This window comes from Candida pseudojiufengensis (assembly GCF_024610245.1).
Source record: "Candida pseudojiufengensis strain CBS 10847 chromosome Unknown scaffold9, whole genome shotgun sequence".
In the NCBI taxonomy this organism is placed as follows: Eukaryota; Fungi; Ascomycota; class Pichiomycetes; order Serinales; family Debaryomycetaceae; genus Lodderomyces; species Lodderomyces pseudojiufengensis.
Genome location: NW_026261525.1, coordinates 225,032 through 252,339, shown reverse-complemented (window position 1 = coordinate 252,339; position 27,308 = coordinate 225,032). Strand labels below are relative to the sequence as shown.

The window sequence follows — 27,308 nt, the reverse complement described above, 5'->3', positions numbered from 1 at the left end:
CTTGAAAATTTTCAGTATATTTACTTCTGGTTTTGTGTAATAAGTATACCGAGACTTCTAAATTCTAAATTTAGTGTATTTACAAATCGGAACTATGAACAAATCTATTTAAATTACATTTATACATTATTTGGTTTATCCTCTGGATTATATTCAGGTAAATGAGATTGATATCTTTTTATTGCCCAATTTTTGCCGACAAATTTAACATCTGGATCACTCATACCTTCAGTGTTAGTAAAAGTTTTCCAAAATTTAGGATCTTTAAACCTTGAATCCTCTTTATTAAAACTTGGTATAGTACTCCGTATAGCCAATACATTTTCTCTTAAATATGAAGCTAGTGAACTTCTTAATTCTTCTACTTTTTTGCCTGTTTTCAATTCTTGTGATAAATCGTTAGGGTTGGATTTGTCAATGTATTTCGCCACCAAATTCCTCCATTTTATACGGTATGATTCAATCACATTGTCGGGTAAAGCGTCACCAATAGTCATATGAATTTCAGCTCCTAAATTGGCAGGTAGCCATCTTTTTATCCCTTCATCAGCTGCATCTTCTGGAGCCACTTTCTCAAATCCATATGAAAAAATTGGTACTACTACTGGTGCTCTTGTAGATTCTAAAATCAACCTAGACACACCCCATTTGAAATATCGCATTGAATTTTGATTAGGTTCTTGTAATTGCAAAACAAATCCTTCTGGAAATACATGAAACCATGAAGTTTTTGATCTTATAAATGGATTTTTCGACATCAAAACATTAGTGGATTCCGGCGTTGGCTTTATGAATTTGACTAATTCTGTGTTTCTCTGATCATGAACATTATTAACAGTTTGTAAAAGATTTGGTTTTTGAATATCCTTAACTCCAGGTGTAAATTCCAAATCTAAAGTATCATCAGGACTTAAAATTCTAATAGCAGCATCTAAAGAATCTTGAAATGGTCCAACTCCAAATCTTTTAGTACCCAATATTTTTCCCAAATTAAAGAACCAGCTTTGTATAGTATTTGAAAAGCATATATTATGAGCTCCAAAACCCCATCGTATGGTATCAATATCAAAATGATATCTCCATGGTAATGCAGCATAAAAAGCTGGATCATCAACAACTGACATATGATTCATTACAGTTAACAAACCTCTTTTCTCTTGTTGAGCCTTCGCTAATGCATCATCTAATTTTTCAATATTATGAACAAAAGGTTTATATAAAGTGTTGAGTATTATTTTAGATCCCGCTATCATGAAAAGACATGTTGCATGAGATGCATAATTCCATAATGGATTTGTTCTTGGGTAATCATTCAAGAAATCATCTCCTCTTTTCAAAACATCCTGAAAAGACATCGAACTCCTTGTTTGTTATTGATTTGATTATGAAACTATATCTTTACTTGATTTATAGTTATTGTGTTAAGAGGGGTTGTGAATCAAGTGTTTAAATGTGACTTTTACTCAAATATGGGGTAGATCTTACATCATTGCGTTTTGAGATCTCGAAAGTTTCAAACTTTTTCTATAAGTTAAATCTGGTAGCATCTGAAACATGTGGTACGGTTGAATCTTTCATTAAAGTCTTACTCTAATTAAGCATCCTGGTCGGTGATAGAATGTGACAATGCGTAATTTAAAGAACTCAATATACTTGAGTTACTTAAATCTGATATTACTGGAGTCCGTGAGAGTGGAAGCAATAAGTTCTAGTTGCAGTGCTATGGTTTAATTTGATACTTGTGGATTTCCAAATCTTACTGTTACACCAATCATCCTCCATAGCTAGCACGTCGTCAAAAAACACCTTCATCTCTCGAGTGCGTATATTTCATTGTGAGTACGACCCTTGATTTGTTTGATGTTAATTATCATTTCAGTTGAAAAAATGAAATCTCGAAAAAAAAATAAAAAAAAGGTTTGAAAATTACGAAAATGTAAACAAAGCTAAAACCAATACAATTTGAAACACTTTTTGATCAGAGAACTTGAAAAAATCCCCCCACAACCGAAATGCCGATATGAAACGATTGAACCAGCAACAACTAAATATTAACAGCAGGTCAGAGACAATAAATCTCGGAGATCCATTACCTTTGACATATACTCCAATTAAAAATCAATCTAATCATAGTCACAACAGATCTAATTCTAACAATCCTGCGGAGCCAATACTTCAACAAAGAGATCAAACATTTCAGCCAATAAGAAAAATCTCACCAATTATAAGACAGGATACCAATCATTTATCAAATGTACAAGATTTCATCAAACGACGAAGAATTAGTCCAAGACCAACAATTCACAGGACGAAGGAACAAATGTTATCGCAACAATCTCATGACCCCTCTCTAGTATTAAAGAATATTCAAAAAAAATTACAACTAATCAATCAAAATTTCACCGAAAAATTCGATCATTTACAAAATGAATCAATAAACTTAGAAATAATTGAATTAAAATTGAAGGAGATTGAAGAAATACTAGCAGAGTTGGATCCCATTCAAGACCAAGAAGTAGACAATGTTATTTCAAAGTTAAATGAAGAACAAGAAGAGGAACAAAGAAGCGAAGTAGATGTATTATTCAGAGAATTAAATATCGTCAAATCCGAACTAAAGCAAAGGAAGCTAAAGTATAATATACTAAGTAATATACTCAATTTTATCACATTAAAAAAATGGTGGATCATAAATATTAGTATTTTTTTGACGTTGTTTTTCCTTACCTCAATTTATGCATCTGAATTCAAGTACAGGTATTGTTATTATTTTTGTTAAATTGCATCCTTCAATTCAAAGCATTTTCATCTTCATCGCAAGCTATCACCCAAGACACTTTCAACGCATGGACTGTTTATTGTATTACTACGTTTTAATTATGTTAAAATTAATATTATCCAAAAAATAAATCTATTTACATACCTCCAAAGTCTATCTACTCATTGTTGAGACTAAGGTCATTTCTCCCTATCTATTCAATCATAAGTCGTAATCATTTTTTGGTGGGGCTGCGGCATCACTATGTAAATACATATCAATAGCCAAACTGAAAGCTGCAAAACCAGCGCATCCTACAAGCACAGCTTGAGGACCAGCTTTTATAGCTAATCCAGCACCTGTAATACAACCAGCACTAACCCCATTATATATATCATGTTTCGCTCTAAAACTTTCTATTGTACATTCCACACCTGAATAAACCATACCAATATATCCAAAATTTTTAGCAGAACTATAAGATCTTTTTGCCATATCTGTAAATTGTAATTTCATTTGTTGTTTAAAAGGTAAATCTGAAATATGTTTTACTGCATCTGTCCCAACTGGTACATCATAAGCCATTGAGGCCATAAATAATCCAAGAAATCCACCAAGTGCAAAACCACTAACCCCCGCTATAGCCGTTTTTCCTGGACATGATTGCATAAAATTTACAAATTGTTTTGCTCCTTCTTCTGCTTGTTCTTGTTGTGTCATCTCTTGTAGTGTTTTCTTCTGGGGTTGATTCCCCTGATATACTCCCCACTGACTCATATTCGGTTGTTTTTGTGTGACACTTCTGTTGGTTCTATATTTTTCTTTTGAGTGTAAGCAAATATATGGTTGGTAAGGTGAGTGGAATTTATTCGCTGGTTTATCTGGCTATATTAGCATAAAATCAAGCTTGATTATACAGAACAGTAAAATACCTGATAGTAAGATCTGAAATTTTTTATTTTCGTGTCACCGAAATTTTGATCATGCGACAAGTAAAGTTTGACAAGTCTTCTGAATTTGTTAAAACCGTTTCAACAATATTGCAGATACTTGATTTCGATTCATCTCCTGATGCTACTCGTATATGTATTTCATTAATTAAATTAGATTACGGGTTTACAGACTATTCTGATTCGGATGTCGTAAAGAATTGGAGAAAGCGAAAGCAAACTAAGAATAGTGACATCATACATTAATTAATACGAAGATAGCGAAAATTTAACTCTAAGGCAGTTCCAATTAACTAATTTATTGATTGAGTTGACCCTTGACATAATATTCAACATATCGTACGTTGTATTGCTTTTGAATAGGATCCTTAATATTTGTGTAATTAACTTTTAGCCTTTCCCCAGACTTGCTCTGCTAAAAATTCTGTTTTTGTTGCAAAATAAATTTACGGAGTTTGAAATTTTAGTGATTTAATCATTTTAGCAACGATTTAATTACGTGATTACCAAATTGATTTTATCAATATTTAAATATCTCAAGGTCCCAATAAGGTTTGAAATAAAATTAAATAGATATATACAAACAAAAATGGGAGCAATAACTAGATCAAACAAATCAGGAGCTAAAACAGCAGAAAACACGTCTCAAGTATACACGTTAACTGATATACCAACAAAAATAAATTTAAAAGATAAACCAAATAAAGTATCAAAACCTAAGTCTAAAACAAACCCTAAATTACCAAAGAATGTTGATAAAATATTACCAAAATCAAAACCATCAATTGAAAAATTTTTAGATCATGAGAATGTCCCCAAAGATTTAGAATTACCTAAAGAATTTATTGAATTTCATACTCCAGCATTTATTGAAGGTTTAAAATTTTGTATTGAAAAAGATCCAACATTATATCCTGTAATAGTGAAACAAAATTTTGAAGGTTTTGGTTCTAAACAATTTGATGAAAAATTACAACATGCTGATGCTGATAAGATTCATTTATATTGGTATAGTTTAATTAGATCAATAATTGCTCAACAAGTTAGTGGTGCAGCAGCAAAATCAATTGAAAATAAATATAAGAATTTATTTAAGGATGGTGAAGTTCCAACTGCTGAAAAGACTAAAAATATGAGTGATGAAGAATTGAAAAAAGCAGGAATATCAGGTCCAAAAATTAAATATGTTAAAAGTATAAGTGAAGAATTTACAAATAAGGATAGTAAATTAACAGATACTTCATTTTATGCTAATGCAACAGTTGAAGAAATTTATGAAGAAATTTGTAAATTGAAAGGAGTTGGTATATGGTCTGCCAAAATGTTTGCATTATTTACATTAGAAGAAAATGATGTATTTGCAGAAGATGATTTAGGAGTTGCAAGAGGTATGGCTAAATATTTAGAACAAAGACCTGAAATTTTAGATAAAGCAAAAAAGGAATGTGATAAAGATGATTCTAAAAAATCTGCTTTAAAAAAGAGATCTAAATTTTTTAATAAAGATGATTCAAAAAGAACTTGGAAACCTATACATGATGTTTATGTATTACATATAGCTGAAGATTTTAAACCTTTTAGAAGTGCATTCATGATGATTTTATGGAGATTGAGTTCAACTAATGTTGAAGCTTTAGAAATATAGTAGAAAAAGTCTATTTTATAGGAGTTTAGAATGTTAAATGTTGTACATTATATTTGTCAAATTACTAAATATATAATAGTAAGCATAAAAACCAAATAAATTGAATAATTTAACCCAATAATATTACTTGAACCATCATTATTTTTAACACTACCATCCTCACCACCAATTTTAATAACTTTAGGTCTTTGAGAATTTTCAACTTCTTTTAATTTATTTAATTCTTGTTCAATTTCATTTAATCCATAATCTAAATTTTTAAATTTTAAAAATTGTAAATCTTGAGGATTAAACAGTTGTTCAGTAACTAAATAATTTATAAATTCATTTATATCAATTTCAATTTCTTGATTTATATTTTTTAAATATTGCTTTTTTGGTGTATTTTCTAGGTTTTCATTATTTGCAATTAATCTAACCCATTTTTTAAGATCTTTTGGATTATTTAATGAATCTTCATATTCTGTTATTTTTGATTTTAATTTTTCACCACCAGTTGATGATCTAATGTTTTTAAGATTTTGTTGAGTTTGTAAATCCTGTGCTTTTTTAAACTGGAGAAATTCTTTTATCCATGATTTATGTGATTGTATTGTTAATATTGTTGGGGTTGATGATGCTAAATTGGACGTTAAAGTTGATGTAGAAATTGAAGTTAAGGTGGAAGTTGATACTGTAGTTGTTGCTGGTGTTGATAAGGAATTTGATTGGACTCCAAATGAGACTGAATTAATCCCAAGTTCGATAGAAGAAGTTGAATTTACTTCATCATTCACAGATAATTCTTCACTAGTAACTTCATCAGTTTCAACTTCAAATAAATCAGTTTGACTTGCTGTACTTGCGGTAGTAGATAATGTAGAACTGATACCGTTAAAAAAGGAAGATTTTAATTTATTCTTCTTGAACAATGACTTCAATTTATGAGCATATTTTCGATTTTCAAATGGTCTACTTGGCGGAGGTAATGGTATTAATTGTTTATTATTATTGTTAAAATTATTATGAGCAGATGAAATAAAACTTTCTCTAATATTTGTTTGACCTGGTTTTATGGGGATTTCTAAATTATCTTGTAATTCTAAAGGAATATATTTTTTAAAAGTTGATTTTAGTATAGCTTTTGGATTTTCAATTTCTTCATCATTTACTACTAATTCAAATTGGAGGGTGAAATTCCAAAATATTAGTACTGAAAAAAATTCTAAAAAAATTGATTTAAACCTCATTTTATGACTGGAAAGAGTACTGGAGACAAGTTATGAAAATTATTGATAAAAGGATTAATTTCTTTGTTATTTTTGAAATTACAAACATCAAAGATTTTGTGTTCCAATTCATTTTTGCAGCCAAAAACTTGATACACAAAATCGTGGATGGTACCTTGCATACACTTACATATTGTTTCAAACAATTGATGAATATGGAACAAAAATTTCTCATGTTTATAACAGCTACCTTTACGGCATAGTTCATTACAATCACTACTGTCTTTATTATTCCAACTAACATACCTAACCAATTTATCACCGTTCAACTTGAAGGCTTTGAAAGGAAATTCGGTGAAGTACAGTACAGGGAGCTTATAGCAAAAATAGAATTCACTAATTCATAGAAGTTTTACAGTTTTACAAAAATTGTGTGTAAGACATCTTGTAATTGGTTTTACCCTTGCTCTAGTATTTCTATTTACATCTATTTACATTCTATTTACATTTTATTTAAATTCTATATACAACATGTTCACTTGAATACTCATTTCATCGTTAAACTTATTCAATCTTATTGTTTTCTTTCAAAAACTCAATTCTTTTATTGAAACTTGGAATTTCAGAATAATATAAATTATAAATTGAATCATTTTCAAAATTTTTTAAAGTATTATTATTTTTCATTTTAATCATTGAATTTAAAAATTCAATTTTATAAATTTCAAAAGTTGATTGATCAATTTGATAAATTTTTCTTTTATTTAAATAATTTTTAATTAGTCCAATAATGATATTTATTGGTATAAAGATTTTATTAAAAATTAAATATTTTATAAAAATTAAATTATTTGATTGATTTTTATCTATTTTGAATCCAAATTGATTTATAACATTGTTATCCTTAAATAATATTTTTTCGAAAAAGAATAAATTAATATATAAAATAATTGAATTTATTATTTGTTTTTGTAAATGTAAATTTAATTTAATTTGTAATATACATTGTAATATAATTGATGATAATTCTTTTATTGTAAAAATTGATCTTGTTCTTTCATTTATTGTAATCATATTTGGTAAATAATTAAAACCCATTGAACTAAATTCAAAATCTGTTAAATATATTGAATTTGAATCAAACCCAATTTTAGAACATAAATTTAAAATTTCATCTTTTAATTCCCCATTTGGTATTGGTTTTAAAAAATTTGGACCAGCAGTTAAATTTATATAAATTGGAGCTAATGAAATTCTAGTTATTGAATAAATAAAATATCCTAATGAAATTTGCCAAATTGGAAAATTTTTTATAAATTTAATTATAATTAAAGACCCTAAAATTTTAATTGAATCTCCCAAAATTTTGAATATTAAAATTGAATATTGAATCATTAACCAATTTATTGGTTTTTCTCTTTTTGGAAAATCTGAAACTATAAATTCACCATAAAATTGAATTGGTATACCCCAACAAAATATTAAAATATTTGAAATTATAGTAAAAATTATTGTTTGACAAATTGAATTTATTGGTAATATGAATGATAAATGTTCATTGATTTTCTTACTAAGAACCCATATAACATTATAAACATCAAAATAAATAATCAATAAATCTTTAATTAGATTAAAACTCAATTTATTTAAAGTTAATTTCACTAGATTTTTTAAATTTAATAATGATTGTTCGTACTTATCATTAACAAGTAAATTGATGTTGTCACCATAGCTCTTTTGGTGTAAAACAATTTCATTTTCAATTTTATTTAATTGATTATTATTAATATAAGATTCCCAAAGAAATTTACCAATAGTGAAAGTTATTGCAATAGCTTTCCAATGATTTTTAAAAATATCAATCAACTTCCAAAGGGTTAGTTAAAGTTAGTTTGAGTTATATATAAATATGTAAAAACATTTTGATTTACTCATCATGTACATACGGATTGCATTTCTTTTGGATATGGAATTCTAAATCTCTGTAATCTTATTTTGAAGAAAAGAAGATTGTTCTCAAATGAAATGAATTTTAAAAATAAGTGAACTTTATTATACTTATTAAATAAGAATCCGTCAAATAGCTCGTGGTCATTAATTTATGAATCAGGAGTCCTTTCAAATTTTTTTTATTAATTCGGAGATAGTTTTTCCAGCAAATTAGTGCAATAAATAGTCATGATGGTTAGGATATTTTTAGATTGATATTTAGTGGTTATAATTTAAAAGTACTTGCAGTACTTGCTCGTTTCATACGGCTCTTGATTTGTAAACTTAGTATGTTCATAGATTTTAATCAGTTGGATCAGAAAAATGTAATAGGAGTAACTTTATTAATCAGATCTGAACGTCTCTGTAGTTAATATGAGGAATATCTTTCTTTATTTCATGTTTACTTATTATACTATTCACTTATTTTTGCCTTTCGTAATTATTTGACATATTTTTTTACAACTGAAATTGTCGTAAATTCAATAATTGTCTTTGTGGCTTGTTTTCACGAATAATAAATTGATCATTATTCAATTATTCAATTCATGGGGTTTCGAAAAAATGTAGTGCAACGAATACATAGAAAGGTATTATCATTCCAGTCATCCTTAAACTAATGTGCCAACTTTTTTTTGTTTCTAGTAGTAAATAGTGCATAAGTAAACGTCTTAAAACTGCGGTACGGATGTTTGCGGTATGGATTTTTTTTGTCAGGTACTATCAGTATTAAACTATTTTAAATTCTACATGGTTGACCCGTTAAGTACAAGCATATCCTCATAAAGAAAATGCTCAATTCCAACGTTGTGGCAATCACATTGTGAAATTGAAGGGTAAAACCTTCCCTCGAAAGTAAGAAAATTTGTATAAAAATCATCACGAAATAAAGTCGAAAATTTGGTACCTTGCATACAATTACTTTGTTCCTTTTGATTAAAGAAAGAGAAGTTTAAGTATCACATATCAGATTACTAGATATTGATTTGTAAAGTTGATAAACACAAGTGCTGTACATCAATAAAATACGTCTGTCTTTGATCCACTTCCCTTTCACGATTAAAAAACACTTACTTTTCCAGCTAAACATTCGAACTAGTTTGCTACGTCATAGTTGTAATCTCGGATAGAGCTATCTTATTTTAATTAAAAATCTATACATTCTAGGTTTGAATTTAGCAAAGTGCTTTGTTGTAGTGCTCATTGAAATTTAGATTTTAAGTTTTAAATAAGGAAGCCTAAATTAAGTTTAAACGTGTAGAATTGTTTCAAAGTTGAATGTATTCTATCTGTTTTTTTAAACTACTGCTGATGTTCATTACTTTGAAGCAAGACGGAATCTCATTTAAACAAATTAAGAAAATTAAGACCTCATCGCTAAATTTTTCATACTTTGATTCAGATAAAGAATTATTAATATTCTTCGGTATACATCAGTCGGATTTAAAAATCATTAGAAATATTCCAGCCCTTTATATCCATTTTACTAAATTGGTAACATAGTACTAAACGTTACACAAACCTAATTAAATGATAGATTAAGGTACAGCCAGCAATTTCCTTAAAAACTAAATTAATTAAACGATTAAGTGATTGAACAATACGATCTTTCAACACGATACAAACAAGCAACTTATAATGAGGTGCAGCGCTAACTCATTCACCCACCATTTACAATTGATAAAATGACCAAAACTGCTATTGAATTTACACCAATATTTCCCTCGAATGTAAGATTATGTATAGAACAAACTAAATTAACTCATAACATTTTTGATCAAACAAACACTACCATAAAAGATTTACGATTTTATTCGAGAAAGAATAATAAAGAAGAAGAAGATTACAAATTGTTTCAATTCCTAAAATAGCAAATATAGTTCTATATATAGAGTGAATCAGGAAGATCTAGGCTTATTTTATGACACGGTTATAAAATTAAGTGTTTGTAGTTTCTCCTCGAACAAAAAGATATCAAAGAAATATAAAGAGATTTCGAAATAAAGAATCTTGTTATTGTAATGGGTACTAGCAAAAGAAGGGGACCTTCATGATTTTTGTTTTTGGTTAGATCAGACTTGGTTCCTTTAACATTAAATTTGATTTTAATTCATTTTGATACAATCTTTTGATCCATTTGATATTCTATGTTTATTATTTCTCTGTACCTTAAAATCTAAAATAAAATAATATAATAAAATATTACGTAATAAATTATATAAGAAATTAGATTTGGTTAGATTTACACTACCTTTTTATATTTGACATTTTTCTATTGTATTGTATCAAAATCACCTGTAAAATAATAAAACTAATTTTAAATTAAAACAATTGATGTATCTCTAAATTTTAAGCTGGTTGAACTCTTGATTCTCAAACCATTTTAGTTGAACATTCATCTTCAGATATTTCAACTCAATCTGATCCAGTTCAATTTAAAGGTGTTCAAGCAAACACGTCTTTAAGATAAACACAATAAATTTTTCACTCGCTTTAAATAATAACTCGCAAATTTTTTAAAGTGTATACTTACTTCGAGAGCACCCTTAAATTTATTATTTATAATTTTATTAAGAAAATTTATTATTATTTTACCATTAATTTATTAACACTTCAACAACTTTTATATAATATTGTCATTTACTATTTATAATATACTTTAACTAATATACCTATTCAACAGCATATAGACTTATAAACATTCGCTTTTAAATTTTCAATTCCATTCGTTTCAATTCAGCTTTGTTTATCTAAGAAAATTTCATTAATTTGTATCTATTTAAAAAGAATTAATCTTGAAGAGAAATATGGCAACCAATATTTCACATTCAAGAAAGAATTCATTAACTTCAATATCTACTTTTAATTCAACAAATACATCATCAAGAAATAAAAATGATTTTTTATCAAGATCAACTTCAACTGATAATATTTTAATAGTTGATGATAAATTTATAAAAAGGCCAACTAAAAAATCAACAACTTCTAATAAATCACCAAAATTACCTTCAAATGAGTTTAATAGTAGCAATGGTAGTAACAGCAGCAGATCTAGTAGTTTAACTAACAATTCAAGTTCAAATTCAAATTCTTATTATGCGAAGGAAGGTGTTTATTATTTTCCAAATGGTGAAATTTTTAGACCTAGAACAAATCCTGTTAAAAGAAATAAACCAAGTAAAGTAAATACAGATCATGGAAATAGACAACATAATAATCATCAACATTCTCAACAACAATATCCAACCCAAAATCAGCAAATTACTCAACCACCACATCACCATCACCACCAGCAACAAATACCCCAGCAACATCCGTATAATGAAAATAATAGATCAAACTCTTTTACTAATGTTCAACAGTTACATGTTTCAACCAATTCCGGAAATAATTCACATTTAATGCAACAACATCAATTATCATTTCATAATAAAATGGATTCTCCTGTATCATCTTATTCATCAAATTCAAATTCATCATCATATAATGGATCAATTCCTCAACAAAATGGTTCATATCCTTATATTCCAAAATCTGCATCATTACAAAATGTTAAAACTTTAAATATGCAAAATTTAACAAGAACAATTAGAGATAATAAGAATAATATTCATTCAAATATAATGGTAGATGATCAACAACAACAATTAAATAATGAATCATATAAACAACCATATAAAAATTATCAAAGATCTAATAGTAGTCATAATAGCAGTAATGGTTCAACAACAAGTTTAAATAATACCGGTCATAATAAATTACATTGTCAAAATATTACTAAAACAGAACAAAGAAATTCAAATTCTTTTTCATCTACAAATTCTAATGGTTCAAATGTTTTTAATAATAATGGTTCAAGTTGTCAAATTAATAGATCAATGAGTAATACTCCATCAACTTCGATTAATGATGAACAACAGCAATTACATCAACAACAGCAACAGCAACAGCATCAGCAACAACAACAGCAACAACAACAGCAGCAACAGTATCAATATCAACAACAATTCAAACAGCAACAACGTTTAATGTCACAACAAGAGCCAAAGATGCCTGGTGTATTTATGCAATCAACAAATAGTTCAAAAGAATCACATTTCACTACAGATTCAAAAGATTCAGATAATGATAAAAGATTACTGATAGGTACTACTAATGAAAATGGTGATATTAATGGTTTTCAAATTCTAAATCAACAAAATCGTCAACAAAATGATAACTTACATCAAATTAATCTGGGAAATAGTGCAAGTTTAAGTTCTGAATCTTCAGTTAATGAAAGTGGTATGAATAATTCAGGACAAAATGAAGAATATGAAAATAATAATGATTATACTGATGATACTGGATTAAGTACATTAAATGAAATAAGTGAAGATAATCATAAACCTACAACACCAATTATTACTCAGTTTGAATCAACTAATGCTGGTCATCCAGTTGGTCAATCATCTTTTCATGAAATAGATACAAATGAAAAAGAAATTGATGGTGTTTCACATGAGAATGAAATTTTAAATAATATTGATCAAGAACTACCACTTTACCAAAAAAAGAAATATAATAATTTCGAAAATAATAATAATAATAATTTCAATTCAAGTTCTGATGACGATGATCACTTGCATAGTAATTTATCAAGTCCTAAGGAGATAAGCTATAATAACTCCATTGATAATTCAAATAATTCTAAAGATACTTATCATACAACTGATGAACAATCGAATATATCATTTAATACTTTTAATGTTAACGAGTTACTGAAACCAATGAAACCTACATTAGATTCAATCAAAAATAAAAGTGACGATGATATTTTTAAAACTCCAGTTCAAACTCCAGATATTGATAAATCTCAAGCTAAATTTTTATCAGCTATTCAGCCTATTGATGAATCAGAAATTCAAAATCAATCAATATTGACATCACCTATTGATTTGAATAATGAAAAAAGAAATGATATAATACATACTATTCCAATAAAAGATATTCCAAATCGTCCACCACCTTTAGAATTAAACGAACAAAGTGCAGCATTTGTAAGAAGATCAAATTTAATAAAAAATGATATTGAAAAAAATAATAAAAGTGAAGCATATCCTGAACCAACTATTGATTTTGTTGATCAATATTTAGATGATTCTTCTCCAGAACTGATAAAAGCTAAAGAAGGGAATAGGTTTAATTCTGAAGTTGAAAATGATATTAAACATGAAAACGAAAAGAAAGAAGTTGAAGATGATGAAACTGTACCTATAGTAATTGATATTCCAATTCAATCTTCTTCAGATACAAGTAATTTAGGTAATATAAGTAATGTATCAGAAGTTTATGAATTAAATTCATCAGCATTTAAAAAATTTATTCATGATGAACAAAAAGAAGTACCACCAAGAGGTGATGTTACTGTACAAGATGATAAAATTAAAAAACATCATAGAAATGCTTCTAGTGCTTCATCTGCTGAATTTTTTAAACCTTCTAATGGTAATGGTACTATGAATTCAGAGATTATTCCAGGTCGAAATACTCCTCCAGTTGGAACTAATGGATCGTCAAGTCCAAGAACTCCCATTGGTCAAACTATTCCAAGTCAATATGTATCAACTACACCAAAAACAAGTTCTCCTTTAGTTCCTCCTCCACCAATTGAAAAATCTCCAAATATGAAAGTTAAAGGAAAATCAAAAAAGAAGAAAAATTCTGTTATAAGTAAAGATACTGATGAATTGACTAATGAATCTATCACTATTGGAAGTATTAAAAATGAAGAATTACCAATTTCATCAACTCAAGCATTTAAAGAGTCAAATGAGGTAAGTACACCAGTGAATGTAAGTACTAAAAAGGAATCACAATCACCGCCAAAACAACAAGTTAAATCAATGTTGGGTGAAGAAAAGTCATCACCACCTCGTCAAAAATCAATAAAAAGAATGCCATCAATGTCCGATATAACAAAACTGTTTAAATCATCATCAAATACTTCTTCATCATCATCACCTAAGACTGAAAAATTGAAATCTCCTATGATTCCATCTTCAAAGTCATTCATTAAAAGAAAACCACCAAAATCAGATTCTCCTAAAGTAAAATCACCTGTTAAATCTACTTCAAATTCATCTTCAAAATCACCAACTCAACCACCACTTTCAGCACCACCAGGTCCAAATTTTAATAAATCTCCATCTTCAATACCTAATTCAGTATCAATGAGAAATTTTAAATCTTTTTTCAAAAAATTTAGACCTCCACATAGTGACAAACCTATTTCATCAACATCTTCTACATCTCCTCAAGCTATAAATATAAAATCTTCAAGTACTAATTCAACTCATACAAGTCCTAAATCAACTTCATCCGCTACATCTAGTCGAAGGTTTAAATTTAATTTCAAAAAACATGAAGAAACTCCCCCAAAATCAGAACCACCAAAAAGAGAGAATAGAATTTCTACAGTAAATGAAATTCCATCATTTAAATTAGATTCATTACCAAATTTTGAACCAGAATCAAAAAGTATATTTGATGATATGTTAACAACATTTGATGAAAAATTTACAAATGAATTAACTCCAACAAAATTACCAGATTTTATTAAAAATTTAAATGAAAAATTAACAACAAGTAATCAAAAATCAACAACAATTGACTTAGGTAAAAATGGATCTGAAAATCAACCATTTTTAAAAGATGATGAATTAACTAAAGATCAAATTAAAGATCAAAAAATTCAAGATTCTTCAAATAATAATGTATTAATGGATTTTATAAATAATGAGAAATTGAGTGGTGATAGCGAGAATATCGTGGGACATCATTTAAATCCTGACTTAAATGGAACTGGTCCTGATGAAAATGGTGGTACATTAAATAGTTTTTTATTACCTTATATTGATGATAATTTTATGTTTTTAAAAAATGAAGAAATTTGGACAACAATGGATGAAGCAGCATTAAAAGATCATATATTATCGGAAAAGAGATTATCTAATAATCAAATGATTGAAGAAAATGGTGATAATAGTACTGGTAAAGATGATCACTATGATCAAGAAATTGATGAATTAATTAATTTATCACCTGTTAAAATATTAGATATAAATAAAAACAAAATTAATGGTACTGAAGTTATCGAAACTCAAGATAATGGAGATAAAGGAACTATAATAGTTATTGATAATCAAGAATTAAATTTATTTTTAAAAAATTTAAATGAAGAAGATAAAAAAAATTTACCAATTCATTTAAAATATATTAAACAATTTAATAATAATGATCATATTTTAGGTAATAATGGGAACAATTCAAAAAATTCTTCAACTTCTTCATTAATTGAAGTTGAAATAAACAAGTTCAAAGATATAATTGATATTGAAAAATCAAAACCTACTACATTTTCTAAAAATCAATCGATTTTAAAGAAGAAAAGAAATTATAGAATTCAAATACCAAATTCAAATCCAGCATCACCAACATCATCAACAGCATCACCTTCTTTAAAAATTTCAAAAGTCCCCACATTAAAAAAACAAGTAAATTTTCAAAACAAGATTCAAATAAATGAAACTTTTTCAAGTGATTTATACAAGAGATATAATAAATCAGTTACTCAATATAATTTATCAGATCCTCAAGAAATTAATTTAATTAAGAATGAAGTTAATTATTATAAATGTAATGAAATGTTAGTTCATGAAAATTCTCAAAATAATACTCATTTTTATTATTAGAGAATTGATTAGAATTATATATATTTAGATTAGATATAGAATAATAAATGAAATATTTATATATTAAACTTTATAATTGAATATCCCTCTAAGAACCTCTATAAGTTGTATAACTAAAATTACTTAATAATAATGGTATATGATAATGTTTAGAAATATCATTAACTTCAAAAAAAATTTCAATAAATGGGAAAAAAGTTTCACTAGAATTATCTTTAAAATATTTCCCAGTTAAAAATTTAATTTTATATATCCCTTTTACAAGATGTTCCCAATTATTACCATTTACACCAGTCTTGTTAAAATCATTATCTGGATTAAATGACCAATTTTTAATTCTACCATCATTATCTGTTTTACTCATTGCAAATGGTTCTGATGTTATAATTAAATTTTCTTGGTTATTATTTGTTGTATATATTTGTACAATTACTCCCTGTGCTGGCTTACCAGTGTTTGTATCTAAAATATGAGCTGTTATTGGATCTACTTTTGACATTTTTTTGATGATTTTAACGAAATGATTGATTGTTGTAGTTTGATTAAAGATTAAGATTGAAAGTTGGTTTTGAATTAATTTAGTAATTGATAAGTTAAAGTGAATTACTCAATTGATAAAGCTTTGGAAGGATGTATTTATAATGAGTTGAATTTATATATTGCTTCAAGTAGAAGATTAAAGAATTATTCTATCGATATTATTAATTTAGACTTTTCAAATGCGGAGTTTACCGTTAAGCGGCTTTTTGAAAATTGTATCTTTAAGGGGTAAATGTAGCTTAAGAGATGCTGCGGCTTTGACTTTGCCTAAAATGGAATTACGAAAATAAAATTCAATTCACCAAAAAAGTGTAGACCTAAAAATAAACTAATAGCCTAGATAATCAAATCCACATAATAAATATGTTCAATGTAGATGGATGGAATTTAAAGAATGATAAAAACATAGCATTAGGAGGTGTATCGGAAAAGAAGAAAAATAAGAAACTGAAAAATAAATCAAAAAGTGAAATCTCTGAAACTCAAATAAATGATGCTGTGAATAATGATAATGGATCCAAACCACCGAAGAAGGATCAGACGAAAGTAAAAGGAAATCAAAATGATTCCAAACAACCAAAGAATGAGAAGAAGAGAAAGAACACAGATGAAGTTGAAAACAAAGAATCAATTACAAATAAAAGGTCAAAATCATTAGCAAAAGTAGCATCAAATACAACAATTCCAAAAGCATCAATAGATTTATCAACAAAATCACAACCACCAATTCCAATAACTTCACAAACTAAATTAACTCCATTACAACAAAAAATGATGTCAAAATTATCAGGTTCAAGATTTCGTTGGATAAATGAACAATTATATACAATAACATCAGAAGAAGCTTTAAAATTAATAAAAGAACAACCTCTGCTTTTTGATGAATATCATCAAGGTTTCAAATCACAAGTTTCAAATTGGCCTGAAAATCCAGTACAAGTATTTGTTGATCAATTTAAAAATAGGTTGTTAACAAGAAATATAAATGCACCAGGTGGATTACCTGGAAATAAAGATAAAACTATAGTAGTTGCAGATATGGGATGTGGAGAAGCTCAATTTAGTCAAGATATAAATAAATTTATAAAACAACAAAAGAAAAACAATAAAAAATTTAAAAATTTGAAAATTGAAATAAATAGTTTTGATTTAAAAAAGCAAAATGAATTTATAACAGTTGCTGATATTAAAAATGTACCAATGGAAAATGAATCATGTTCAATAGTAATATTTTGTTTAGCTCTTATGGGAACAAATTTTATAGATTTTATAAAAGAAGCTTATAGAATATTACAACCAAGAGGTGAATTATGGATAGCAGAAATAAAATCAAGATTTAGTGAAAAACCAGAAGAACAACAACAACAAGATCCTCAAGATTCAAAAGTTGGTTCAGAATTTGTTGATGCTTTGAAACTATGTGGATTTTTTCATAAACTGACTGATAATTCAAACAAGATGTTTACAAGATTTGAATTTTTTAAACCACCACAAGATATAATTGATGAAAGAAATGCAAAATTACAAAGAAAAAAAAAATTCATTGAAAATGAAACTGAGAAAGAAAAATTTGAAAATAAAAGAGAATTAAAACCTGAAGGTGAATGGTTATTAAAACCTTGTATTTATAAAAGACGATAAGTTTTTAAACGAATCTTCTGAAATTTTTGAGTTGATATGAATATAGAGTAATTTAATATCATTGTAATGTGGTAGTATGTTGTTTCTTTGATTTATATTTCTTTTAACTAACTCTTATCGATGTTTCAAAACTTTCGTGTAACATTTGAATAGGTACACAGATATGACGTAGAAACGAATTTATAAATTTAATTTTTTAGTATAAGATCTTACTTAATTTGACATAGATTCTAAATAAGATTAATTGACGTAAGTTTACGCTGAATAAAGTTTGTATCTAATTCAACATGTTAATCCAAATATGGGTGGTAATTATTCAAAAATAGAATATTGAACCAGCATTTGATTGCAAAATTATAATTAGATCTTAAATCCTGTATATAAGTGTGATGTATAGAAATTACTATGGTTAGTTGTTAGAAGACTGCATATAAATTTTATGCTGCGAATTTATTCTCTTTTTAAATTTATTAACCAGCAGAAAATGTTTCATTATTCTATTAGTTTTACAACATCATTATGAGCTAATAATATATATGAAGAATACAACCAGATATACACAAAGTTTAATAAATTGATAAAAGATATAAGAGAATGATAATTAGCTGAGGAATTGATTCAATTCAATTAATTGAATTTCTAGAATACTTAACCATTCTATATTCAATTACTATTTATTATTCAGACTACCTTTTTTACAACCAAACTTTGATCAATATAATTCCAACAAAATAAACTAGCAATTGACAAACAACTAATAGCTTATACAAAATGACTGAATATTACGAACCTACATTAATATTTAGACAAAATGCAATACGGAGATTTAATCCTCAATTATCACCAATATCAAGTGTTGAAAGTTTATTAACTCAAAATAATGATACTTTAAATAATGATTCGATATATTCACAATCTTCAATAAATTCACCATATATGAATAAAAAACAAAACCTTAGTAGCTCATCATGGTTGCTTAATAATAATAATCCTAAAGATACTGAAATTTTAAATAAATCATGTTCATTAAATAGAACTAATATAAAATCAAATTATTGGAAAATTCCAGATAATGATATGAATTTAACTTCAATATCTATAAAAAATCAGTCTGATAATGGAAATCCAATAATTGCTATATCTTCAGGAAATCAAGAAAATAATTTATTTATTTATGAATTAAATATAAATTCAAATCATTTAATTCATCATTCAACTATAAGTTTATCAAATATTTATAATACAAAATGGATTAATAATGATAAAAATCATTTAATTACTGGGAATAATAAAGGGTATGCTCATTTGGTATCAATACCTAATTTAAATGAGGGTGCTTATGATGATGATGATGAATTATATTCTGCTGAAATTTGTAAAAGATTTAATCATAGAAAACATATAAAGGATAAATCCAAGATAAAAAACAATTCACCAATAACAAAATTAAATTTATTTAATAATGATTTAGAAATGATTTCAATATATGATAATTATTTATTTCATTGGGATATAAAAAATTCAGAATCTCAAAAAAGACCACAACCTATTTCAATATCAAATATACAAGGTATTTCAAATTTTGATAATTTAAAAAATAATAACACAACAATAAGTATATGTGGAAAATTTGGTATATCATTATTTGATACAAGATTTTCAAAATTAAATATTCCAATGTCTTCTTCAAATAATAATAATTTTAGACAATTATCTGCAAATATTGTTAAATGGAATCCTGATAATGATAATATTTTAGCAGTGGCACATGGTGATGGAATAGTTAGATTATGGGATATTAGAAAACAAGATTATTTTACAACTATAAATAGTGAATCATCTACTACAGCTACTTCATCATCATCAAATTCAATAACAAGTATTGAATGGAATCAAGGAGATTTATTTACCGGTGGACAAAATGGTAATATAATACATTGGGATTTAACATCAGATATAAATATAACTGAAGCAGGTCATTTAAATTGTGGATTAAGTGAAGGTTTTAATAGTATTAAATTTAATGATTTAAAAACATTGGATATTGATGTAAATCAAAGACAATGTGGTACAATATTACCTGCATCAAATACTGATGTAGTTAGTATGTGTTCAATAACAAATGATTTGAATAATGAAGTTAAATTATTATCAATTGATGGTTCATCATTCTTGGGGGTACATTCGAAAATTAAAGAACTGATTAAATTAAATATAAATTCAGATAAATTATATTATACTGAAGAAGATATTCAAAATTTATTGATTAATGAAAGTTACAAGAATGATAATAAAAGTAATAACAGTATAATGAATGATGTATCACAGGAGAGTTTAATAATTGAACCATTAAGTATATCAAGAAAACCAACTTGTATAACTATTAAATCTACAGATTCAATAATTGATTCTGTAACAAGTAATGGAATAGATTTAATAAATGAATCATCAACTTCAGAATCAGAAACTGAAGTTGAATCAGATAATGATCTACTAAAGGAAGAAAATTTAAAATTATGTGCATTTGATTCACCACCATTAGTGTCAACCATACCAACCAATTCACCAAAATTTAATCAATCTATAAATCAAGAAATAGAAGATATCACAAATTTAAATATATCAACCAATATACAACAACCACCATTAGAGAATGAAGAAGATGAAGAATTTAATTTTAATTTTATAAATAATAATTCAAATTCAGATATATCAAGTAATAATACCTCACAAAGTGATAACGAGCATGAATTTTCACCAATTAGAAATAATAAAGTTACAACTACAGATTCCAAAAATTCCAAGATTTTAAAAAAATCCATATCATTAAATTCATTATCTACTATTGCTACTGATATAGATGAAATGATAGCTCATGAATCAATTAATAATAAACAAAATGAATTTAAATTTGAGAAAAAAGATAAAAATCTAATTGATTGTAAATATAATGATATTTTTAAATCTTTAGATGATTTAAATTTATTTAATTAAAAGCTTTGATTTTTATAGTCTTTTTTTATAGAATTTAACTATTTTAATAATAATATAATGTTAATGAATTGAAAAATTACAGTATTCTCATATTCATCTTTGGTTCATTTGTTTGTTAGTGCAAGAGAAAATTTGAAGTAGTTGATTTATTCAGTCGAGATTGCTCGAGATTTCAATTTTTGTAGGTCAGATGGTCCGTAACAAAGACTGAACGGTTTTGCTTTCTTTTGAAGAACACAAATGGTATTAACAACTCAATAGTAGTTGTTTGAATCAAGGTTTAATTCATTGTACCAGCTCAACCATTTCCATCTCTTTCATGAACTTGATGTATTCATCTATTACTTTTTTAGTAATATCTGAGTAATAATATTATGTGGTTCTTACTTATTAGTAAATAATTACTTTATAACATATTACATAATCCTGTATAAATACGATTACATAATATATTACTTAATTCAGTAGAAAAAAAAGAATAAAACTTATGTAAGCATAATCAATAAATTGATAATAATTACACTACTTCCTATACTACAATTATAAGCTACTAAAAATAACCAATTTTTGATACCTTTACCTTGAAATTATTTTCAATCAATACTTGTATAGTTGTTGGTTACTTGTTGATATTTGAAAACTAGGTCCAGGAGTATTGATTTAAATTCAATTTAAATTAAAGTCAACCGCATCATAAGTATCCGTTAGTGAGACATTTCCCATCTATTTTTGCTTCAATTTAATTATTATTACAACCAAATTTAGATCTTTTTTTTCCTCCAAAAGTTATAATAATTAATCATATTATTTTTAACATTTACTATTTACAACTATACACCCTTCGTTATAAGGTTTATATATTAGATCAACCATCTTGTGTTTGGGAAGTGATTATTCATAGAAGTAGATCATAATTTGAAGAGAAGACATTAAGGTCAATTTAAGATCAACGAAAAAGAATTATCTTCATTCATTACATATTCACATTCAAATTACTTATAAATTGCTTTGAAAAACAACATAGCCAGAAATTTAAATCAATCATATCAAACAATCATACACAACTCATATCACTAATAATAAACCAACCTTTCATTCTTCATGTCAAGGAATACAACAACCATTAGTGTGAAAGTGGTTGCTGCTGAATCACTTTATAAAAGAGATGTATTTCGTCAACCTGATCCATTTGCAGTTATAACAGTTGATGGATCACAAACTAAAACAACAAAAACTGCTAAAAAAACTTTAAATCCTTATTGGAATGAAACTTTTAATTTTCAAGCAACTGAAGATTCAATATTAGTTATACAAGTATTTGATCAAAAAAAATTTAAAAAAAAAGATCAAGGATTTTTAGGAGTTGTTAATGTAAGAATTGGTGATTTAATTAATTTTGGTTTACCAAATTCAGAAGAAACTATTACAAGAGAATTAAGAAAATCTATGGAAAATGTTGCTATAAGTGGTAGAATAATAGTTGTTATTTCTCATAACAGAAGTGGGTCCGCAGCTACAACAAATGGAACTTCCAGTACTACTACAGCAGCAAATAGATCAAGTAATGGTCATAGTAGCAGTAGTAATAGAATAGCATCTTCAAATGGAACATCTAATGGAGTTAATAATGTACCAACATCATCTGATCCTTCATCTTCAACACCATCAGCTTCAACAGTTAATAACTCAGCTGCTGCAAATGCTTCGGCTTCACATAGACAATATTCATCATTTGAAGATCAATATGGAAGATTACCACCAGGTTGGGAAAGAAGAACAGATAATTTCGGTAGAACTTATTATGTTGATCATAATTCAAGAACTACTACTTGGCAAAGACCAACTTTAGATCAAAGTGAGAGTGAAAGGGGTCAACAAAGACAAAATGAAACAGATGCAGAAAGAAGACAACATCGTGGAAGAACATTACCTGGAGAAATGCCAACATCTCCATTACCAGCAAGTAATAATAATTCAATAACAAGTGGTAATGTAACGGTTAATTCTACTGGATCAAATACTCCAGTAAATCCAGCAGCAGCTGTTTCAATGGCTGCATCAGGTGCAACTACATCAGGATTAGGTGAATTACCATCAGGATGGGAACAACGTTTTACAAATGAAGGTAGACCATATTTTGTTGATCATAATACAAGAACTACTACATGGGTTGATCCAAGAAGACAACAATATATACGTACATTTGGACCAAATACAACAATACAACAACAACCAGTATCTCAATTAGGTCCATTACCATCTGGTTGGGAAATGAGATTAACAAATACTGCAAGAGTTTATTTTGTTGATCATAATACTAAAACTACAACATGGGATGATCCAAGATTACCATCATCATTAGATCAAAATGTACCACAATATAAACGTGATTTTAGAAGAAAAGTTATATATTTTAGATCACAACCAGCATTAAGAATATTACCTGGTCAATGTCATATTAAAGTTAGAAGAGATCATATATTTGAAGATTCTTATCAAGAAATAATGAGACAAACTCCAGAAGATTTGAAAAAGAGATTAATGATAAAATTTGATGGTGAAGAAGGTTTAGATTATGGAGGTGTATCAAGAGAATTTTTCTTTTTATTATCTCATGATATGTTTAATCCATTTTATTGTTTATTTGAATATAGTTCTCATGATAATTATACTTTACAAATTAATCCAAATTCAAGTATAAATCCAGAACATTTAAATTATTTTAAATTTATTGGTAGAGTTGTTGGATTAGGTGTATTTCATAGAAGATTTTTAGATGCATTTTTTGTTGGTGCATTATATAAAATGATGCTACATAAAAAAGTTGTATTACAAGATATGGAAGGAGTTGATGCAGAATTTTATAGATCATTAAAATGGATATTAGATAATGATATAACTGATATATTGGATTTAACATTTAGTACAGAAGAAGAAATATTTGGAGATAGAGTTGAAGTAGATTTAAAACCAAATGGTAAAGAAATAGAAGTAACAGAAGAAAATAAACATGAATATGTTGAATTAATAACGGAATGGAGAATAAGTAAAAGAGTTGAAGAACAATTTAAAGCATTTATTGATGGATTTAATGAATTAATACCACAAGAATTAGTTAATGTATTTGATGAAAGAGAATTAGAATTATTAATTGGAGGATTAGCTGAAATAGATTGTGAAGATTGGAAAAAACATACTGATTATAGAGGATATCAAGAACAAGATCAAGTTATTCAATGGTTTTGGAAATGTATTAATGAATGGGATTCAGAACAAAAAGCAAGATTATTACAATTTACAACTGGAACGTCAAGAATTCCAGTTAATGGGTTTAAAGATTTACAAGGTTCAGATGGTCCTCGTAGATTTACAATTGAAAAAGCAGGAGAACCAAATCAATTACCAAAATCTCATACATGTTTTAATAGAGTTGATTTACCACCTTATGAAAATTACGAACATTTAAAACAAAAATTATCTTTAGCTGTTGAAGAAACAGTTGGATTTGGTCAAGAATAGAATATTAGAGGATTAATTAATTTTGGGGAAAATTGTGTTTTTTATTATCAGGTTGTTGTCTGTCTATATTATAGCTAATTTATATAAATATTTTAACTTCTTTTAATTCTAAAATTTTATATTGATATTTTTTACTCAACACTAAGGACATTGTAGTTGTTTTTCTTTCATTAGAATTCAGTGAGTCGAACATACCACATAACTCTGTTAAAGGTTTGTTATCTTATCTGATAACATCGTTAATTTATTTTTAATCAATAAGTTGTACCTGCATATTAGTGATACTGGTTTCATAGATAAATAATTTAATTATTTTTTTGTCTACATTACTGAACAATAGCAGTTAATAATACCAGCCTTTTAAAACAAAACAAATATACCAAACAACATCACCAATTAAAACTCGAAGAAAATAGTTCAACGATGTCATCAAGGAAAAGAACATTATTAAAAGTAATCATATTAGGAGATTCAGGAGTTGGGAAAACATCTCTTATGCAACAATTTGTAAATAATAAATTTAGTCAACAATATAAAGCAACAATTGGAGCAGATTTTTTAACAAAAGAAATACAAGTAGATAATAAAACTGTAACTTTACAAATATGGGATACAGCAGGACAAGAAAGATTTCAATCATTAGGAGTTGCATTTTATAGAGGAGCAGATTGTTGTGTATTATGTTTTGATGTAACAAATGAAAAATCTTTAAATAATTTATCAAGTTGGAAAGATGAATTTTTAGTTCAATCAAATGTTTCAAATCCTCAAGATTTTCCTTTTATTATTATTGGAAATAAAATAGATATTGATGATTCTAAAAAAATCCCAAGTTTATCAAAAAAATTACATCAAATTACTTCTAATCAAAATGATGGATTAAATTATCCAATATTTGAAACAAGTGCAAAAGATTCAATAAATGTTGAATCTGCTTTTGAAGTTATTGCTAAAATGGCTTTACAACAAGAAGAATTAAATGCTGCTAATGGAAATGGTGATAATGATGATTATAATGATGCTATAAATATACATTTGGATAATGGTTCAAGTAGTTGTGGATGTTGATTTTATTTTTGTTGTAATGGAGACTTTATAGATGGAAGAAGAAGAAGATCAATTGTCATAAGTATCTAATCAAGTATATTGTAGCTTCTTTTTTTTTTTGATATTAGTTTTTCTTATATTTTCAAGTTTCAGTTCATAATTTAAGTTCATTAAGAGTTCAGTTCATATCGTCATAGTCAATAAAAATTGAAAAAAGTTTTATTAGTTTATTTCTATCATCTTTGTTCTATTTTGTACCTTCTATTCGACTATTCATACATATTCTATTTACTATTCATACACATGCAAACACCTTTAATAAGCAAATCAAGAAATTGATTTCCCGTCTTAATATTCTGGTTATTGTTATTGTTATGATGTTGCTGTTGTTGATAATGATTGTTTTGATTATAGTTTTGATGTTGTTGATATTGTGGTTGATTATTACCATGATAAGCTTGTTGTGGTTGTGAAATTCCAGGATTATTCCAATGACTGGGAACTTGTGAATTTTCAGAATTTTGAAAATCAATAATTAATACTCCATTATTTTTAGGATCAATATAATGTTTTAAATTACTTTCCTCACATAATTGATCTATAGCAGGTTTTAATTTTGATATACCATTTGAAGAATGTAAACCTTTTCCCACAATAACTTTTAAATGTGATTGATTAGTTTGTATACATGAATTTATCCTCTTTTTAACAATCCATTCAGCTTCTTTTACATATAATCCATGTAAATCTATTTCATCTGAAGCTGAATCTGTATTATTTTCACGAAATACATATTCAGCAGCTTTTTCACTATATGATTCAGCTTCTTGTGTTGCTTTTTTGGATTCTTCACTTAATTCATGAGCTTTTTGTTTATCTCCTTGTTTATAAGCTTGTTGAGATTGTTGACTTAATTGATTTCTTTTTTTATATAATTCATCTGCTTTTGATCTTAATTGTTTATATTGTTGATCAGTAGCATGATTGTAAGCTGGTTCGTTTTTATCATCAAATAGCTTAGCACCTCTATTCAATATATCTGTCATGTTTTAGTTGTATTCTTTATTCTTATTCATATGTGTATTCAAAATTTCATGTTTCACTCTTTGTTTACTTTTATTATGTAACTCTATTGTTTAAACTAAACTTTCTTTGTGTTTATTATGCAAGTTGAGATAAATCGTTTAAAAATTAGGTTGTTAATCACCTTATTTACAGTGTAAGTGAAACTGTCTGTTGAGACCCAATGTGAAATAGAATCAAAGGAATTGAAAAGATAACATC

General features: G+C 26.8%; 13 protein-coding genes across 13 annotated transcripts; 7 read left to right on the top strand and 6 right to left on the bottom strand. All coding sequences in view use genetic code 12, as the record gives it.

Moving 5' to 3' along the window:
• Window positions 1–119: 119 nt before the first annotated feature.
• Window positions 120–1,355, bottom strand: TAZ1 (lysophosphatidylcholine acyltransferase; the record flags this gene model as incomplete). Its single annotated transcript, XM_051756039.1, has 1 exon — window positions 120–1,355. The coding sequence occupies one exon, from the start codon at window positions 1,353–1,355 to the stop codon at window positions 120–122; it is 1,236 nt and encodes a 411-aa protein (XP_051615772.1).
• Window positions 1,356–2,020: 665 nt separating this feature from the next.
• Window positions 2,021–2,779, top strand: KGF55_001460 (uncharacterized protein; the record flags this gene model as incomplete). Its single annotated transcript, XM_051756038.1, has 1 exon — window positions 2,021–2,779. One exon carries the CDS (start codon window positions 2,021–2,023, stop codon window positions 2,777–2,779), a length of 759 nt encoding a protein of 252 aa, XP_051615771.1.
• A 201-nt stretch (window positions 2,780–2,980) lies between these two features.
• Window positions 2,981–3,478, bottom strand: TIM22 (translocation channel protein; the record flags this gene model as incomplete). The annotated part of the gene is made up of 1 exon (XM_051756037.1): window positions 2,981–3,478. The coding sequence occupies one exon, from the start codon at window positions 3,476–3,478 to the stop codon at window positions 2,981–2,983; it is 498 nt and encodes a 165-aa protein (XP_051615770.1).
• Window positions 3,479–4,297: 819 nt separating this feature from the next.
• Window positions 4,298–5,353, top strand: KGF55_001458 (DNA-3-methyladenine glycosylase II; the record flags this gene model as incomplete). The annotated part of the gene is made up of 1 exon (XM_051756036.1): window positions 4,298–5,353. One exon carries the CDS (start codon window positions 4,298–4,300, stop codon window positions 5,351–5,353), a length of 1,056 nt encoding a protein of 351 aa, XP_051615769.1.
• A 56-nt stretch (window positions 5,354–5,409) lies between these two features.
• On the bottom strand, window positions 5,410–6,582 carry PGA46 (Pga46p; the record flags this gene model as incomplete). The annotated part of the gene is made up of 1 exon (XM_051756035.1): window positions 5,410–6,582. One exon carries the CDS (start codon window positions 6,580–6,582, stop codon window positions 5,410–5,412), a length of 1,173 nt encoding a protein of 390 aa, XP_051615768.1.
• Window positions 6,583–7,125: 543 nt separating this feature from the next.
• KGF55_001456 (uncharacterized protein) lies at window positions 7,126–8,516 on the bottom strand (the record flags this gene model as incomplete). Its single annotated transcript, XM_051756033.1, has 2 exons — window positions 7,126–8,427; window positions 8,508–8,516. The coding sequence occupies 2 exons, from the start codon at window positions 8,514–8,516 to the stop codon at window positions 7,126–7,128; spliced, it is 1,311 nt and encodes a 436-aa protein (XP_051615767.1).
• A 2,841-nt stretch (window positions 8,517–11,357) lies between these two features.
• Window positions 11,358–16,283, top strand: KGF55_001455 (uncharacterized protein; the record flags this gene model as incomplete). The annotated part of the gene is made up of 1 exon (XM_051756032.1): window positions 11,358–16,283. One exon carries the CDS (start codon window positions 11,358–11,360, stop codon window positions 16,281–16,283), a length of 4,926 nt encoding a protein of 1,641 aa, XP_051615766.1.
• An 88-nt stretch (window positions 16,284–16,371) lies between these two features.
• KGF55_001454 (uncharacterized protein) lies at window positions 16,372–16,782 on the bottom strand (the record flags this gene model as incomplete). Its single annotated transcript, XM_051756031.1, has 1 exon — window positions 16,372–16,782. One exon carries the CDS (start codon window positions 16,780–16,782, stop codon window positions 16,372–16,374), a length of 411 nt encoding a protein of 136 aa, XP_051615765.1.
• Window positions 16,783–17,186: 404 nt separating this feature from the next.
• RRP8 (25S rRNA (adenine645-N1)-methyltransferase) lies at window positions 17,187–18,464 on the top strand (the record flags this gene model as incomplete). The annotated part of the gene is made up of 1 exon (XM_051756030.1): window positions 17,187–18,464. One exon carries the CDS (start codon window positions 17,187–17,189, stop codon window positions 18,462–18,464), a length of 1,278 nt encoding a protein of 425 aa, XP_051615764.1.
• Window positions 18,465–19,235: 771 nt separating this feature from the next.
• Window positions 19,236–21,458, top strand: DSE1 (Dse1p; the record flags this gene model as incomplete). Its single annotated transcript, XM_051756029.1, has 1 exon — window positions 19,236–21,458. The coding sequence occupies one exon, from the start codon at window positions 19,236–19,238 to the stop codon at window positions 21,456–21,458; it is 2,223 nt and encodes a 740-aa protein (XP_051615763.1).
• Window positions 21,459–22,559: 1,101 nt separating this feature from the next.
• Window positions 22,560–24,977, top strand: RSP5 (NEDD4 family E3 ubiquitin-protein ligase; the record flags this gene model as incomplete). The annotated part of the gene is made up of 1 exon (XM_051756028.1): window positions 22,560–24,977. One exon carries the CDS (start codon window positions 22,560–22,562, stop codon window positions 24,975–24,977), a length of 2,418 nt encoding a protein of 805 aa, XP_051615762.1.
• Window positions 24,978–25,400: 423 nt separating this feature from the next.
• Window positions 25,401–26,045, top strand: YPT72 (Rab family GTPase; the record flags this gene model as incomplete). Its single annotated transcript, XM_051756027.1, has 1 exon — window positions 25,401–26,045. One exon carries the CDS (start codon window positions 25,401–25,403, stop codon window positions 26,043–26,045), a length of 645 nt encoding a protein of 214 aa, XP_051615761.1.
• A 263-nt stretch (window positions 26,046–26,308) lies between these two features.
• Window positions 26,309–27,070, bottom strand: KGF55_001449 (uncharacterized protein; the record flags this gene model as incomplete). The annotated part of the gene is made up of 1 exon (XM_051756026.1): window positions 26,309–27,070. The coding sequence occupies one exon, from the start codon at window positions 27,068–27,070 to the stop codon at window positions 26,309–26,311; it is 762 nt and encodes a 253-aa protein (XP_051615760.1).
• Between the last annotated feature and the right edge of the window lie 238 nt (window positions 27,071–27,308).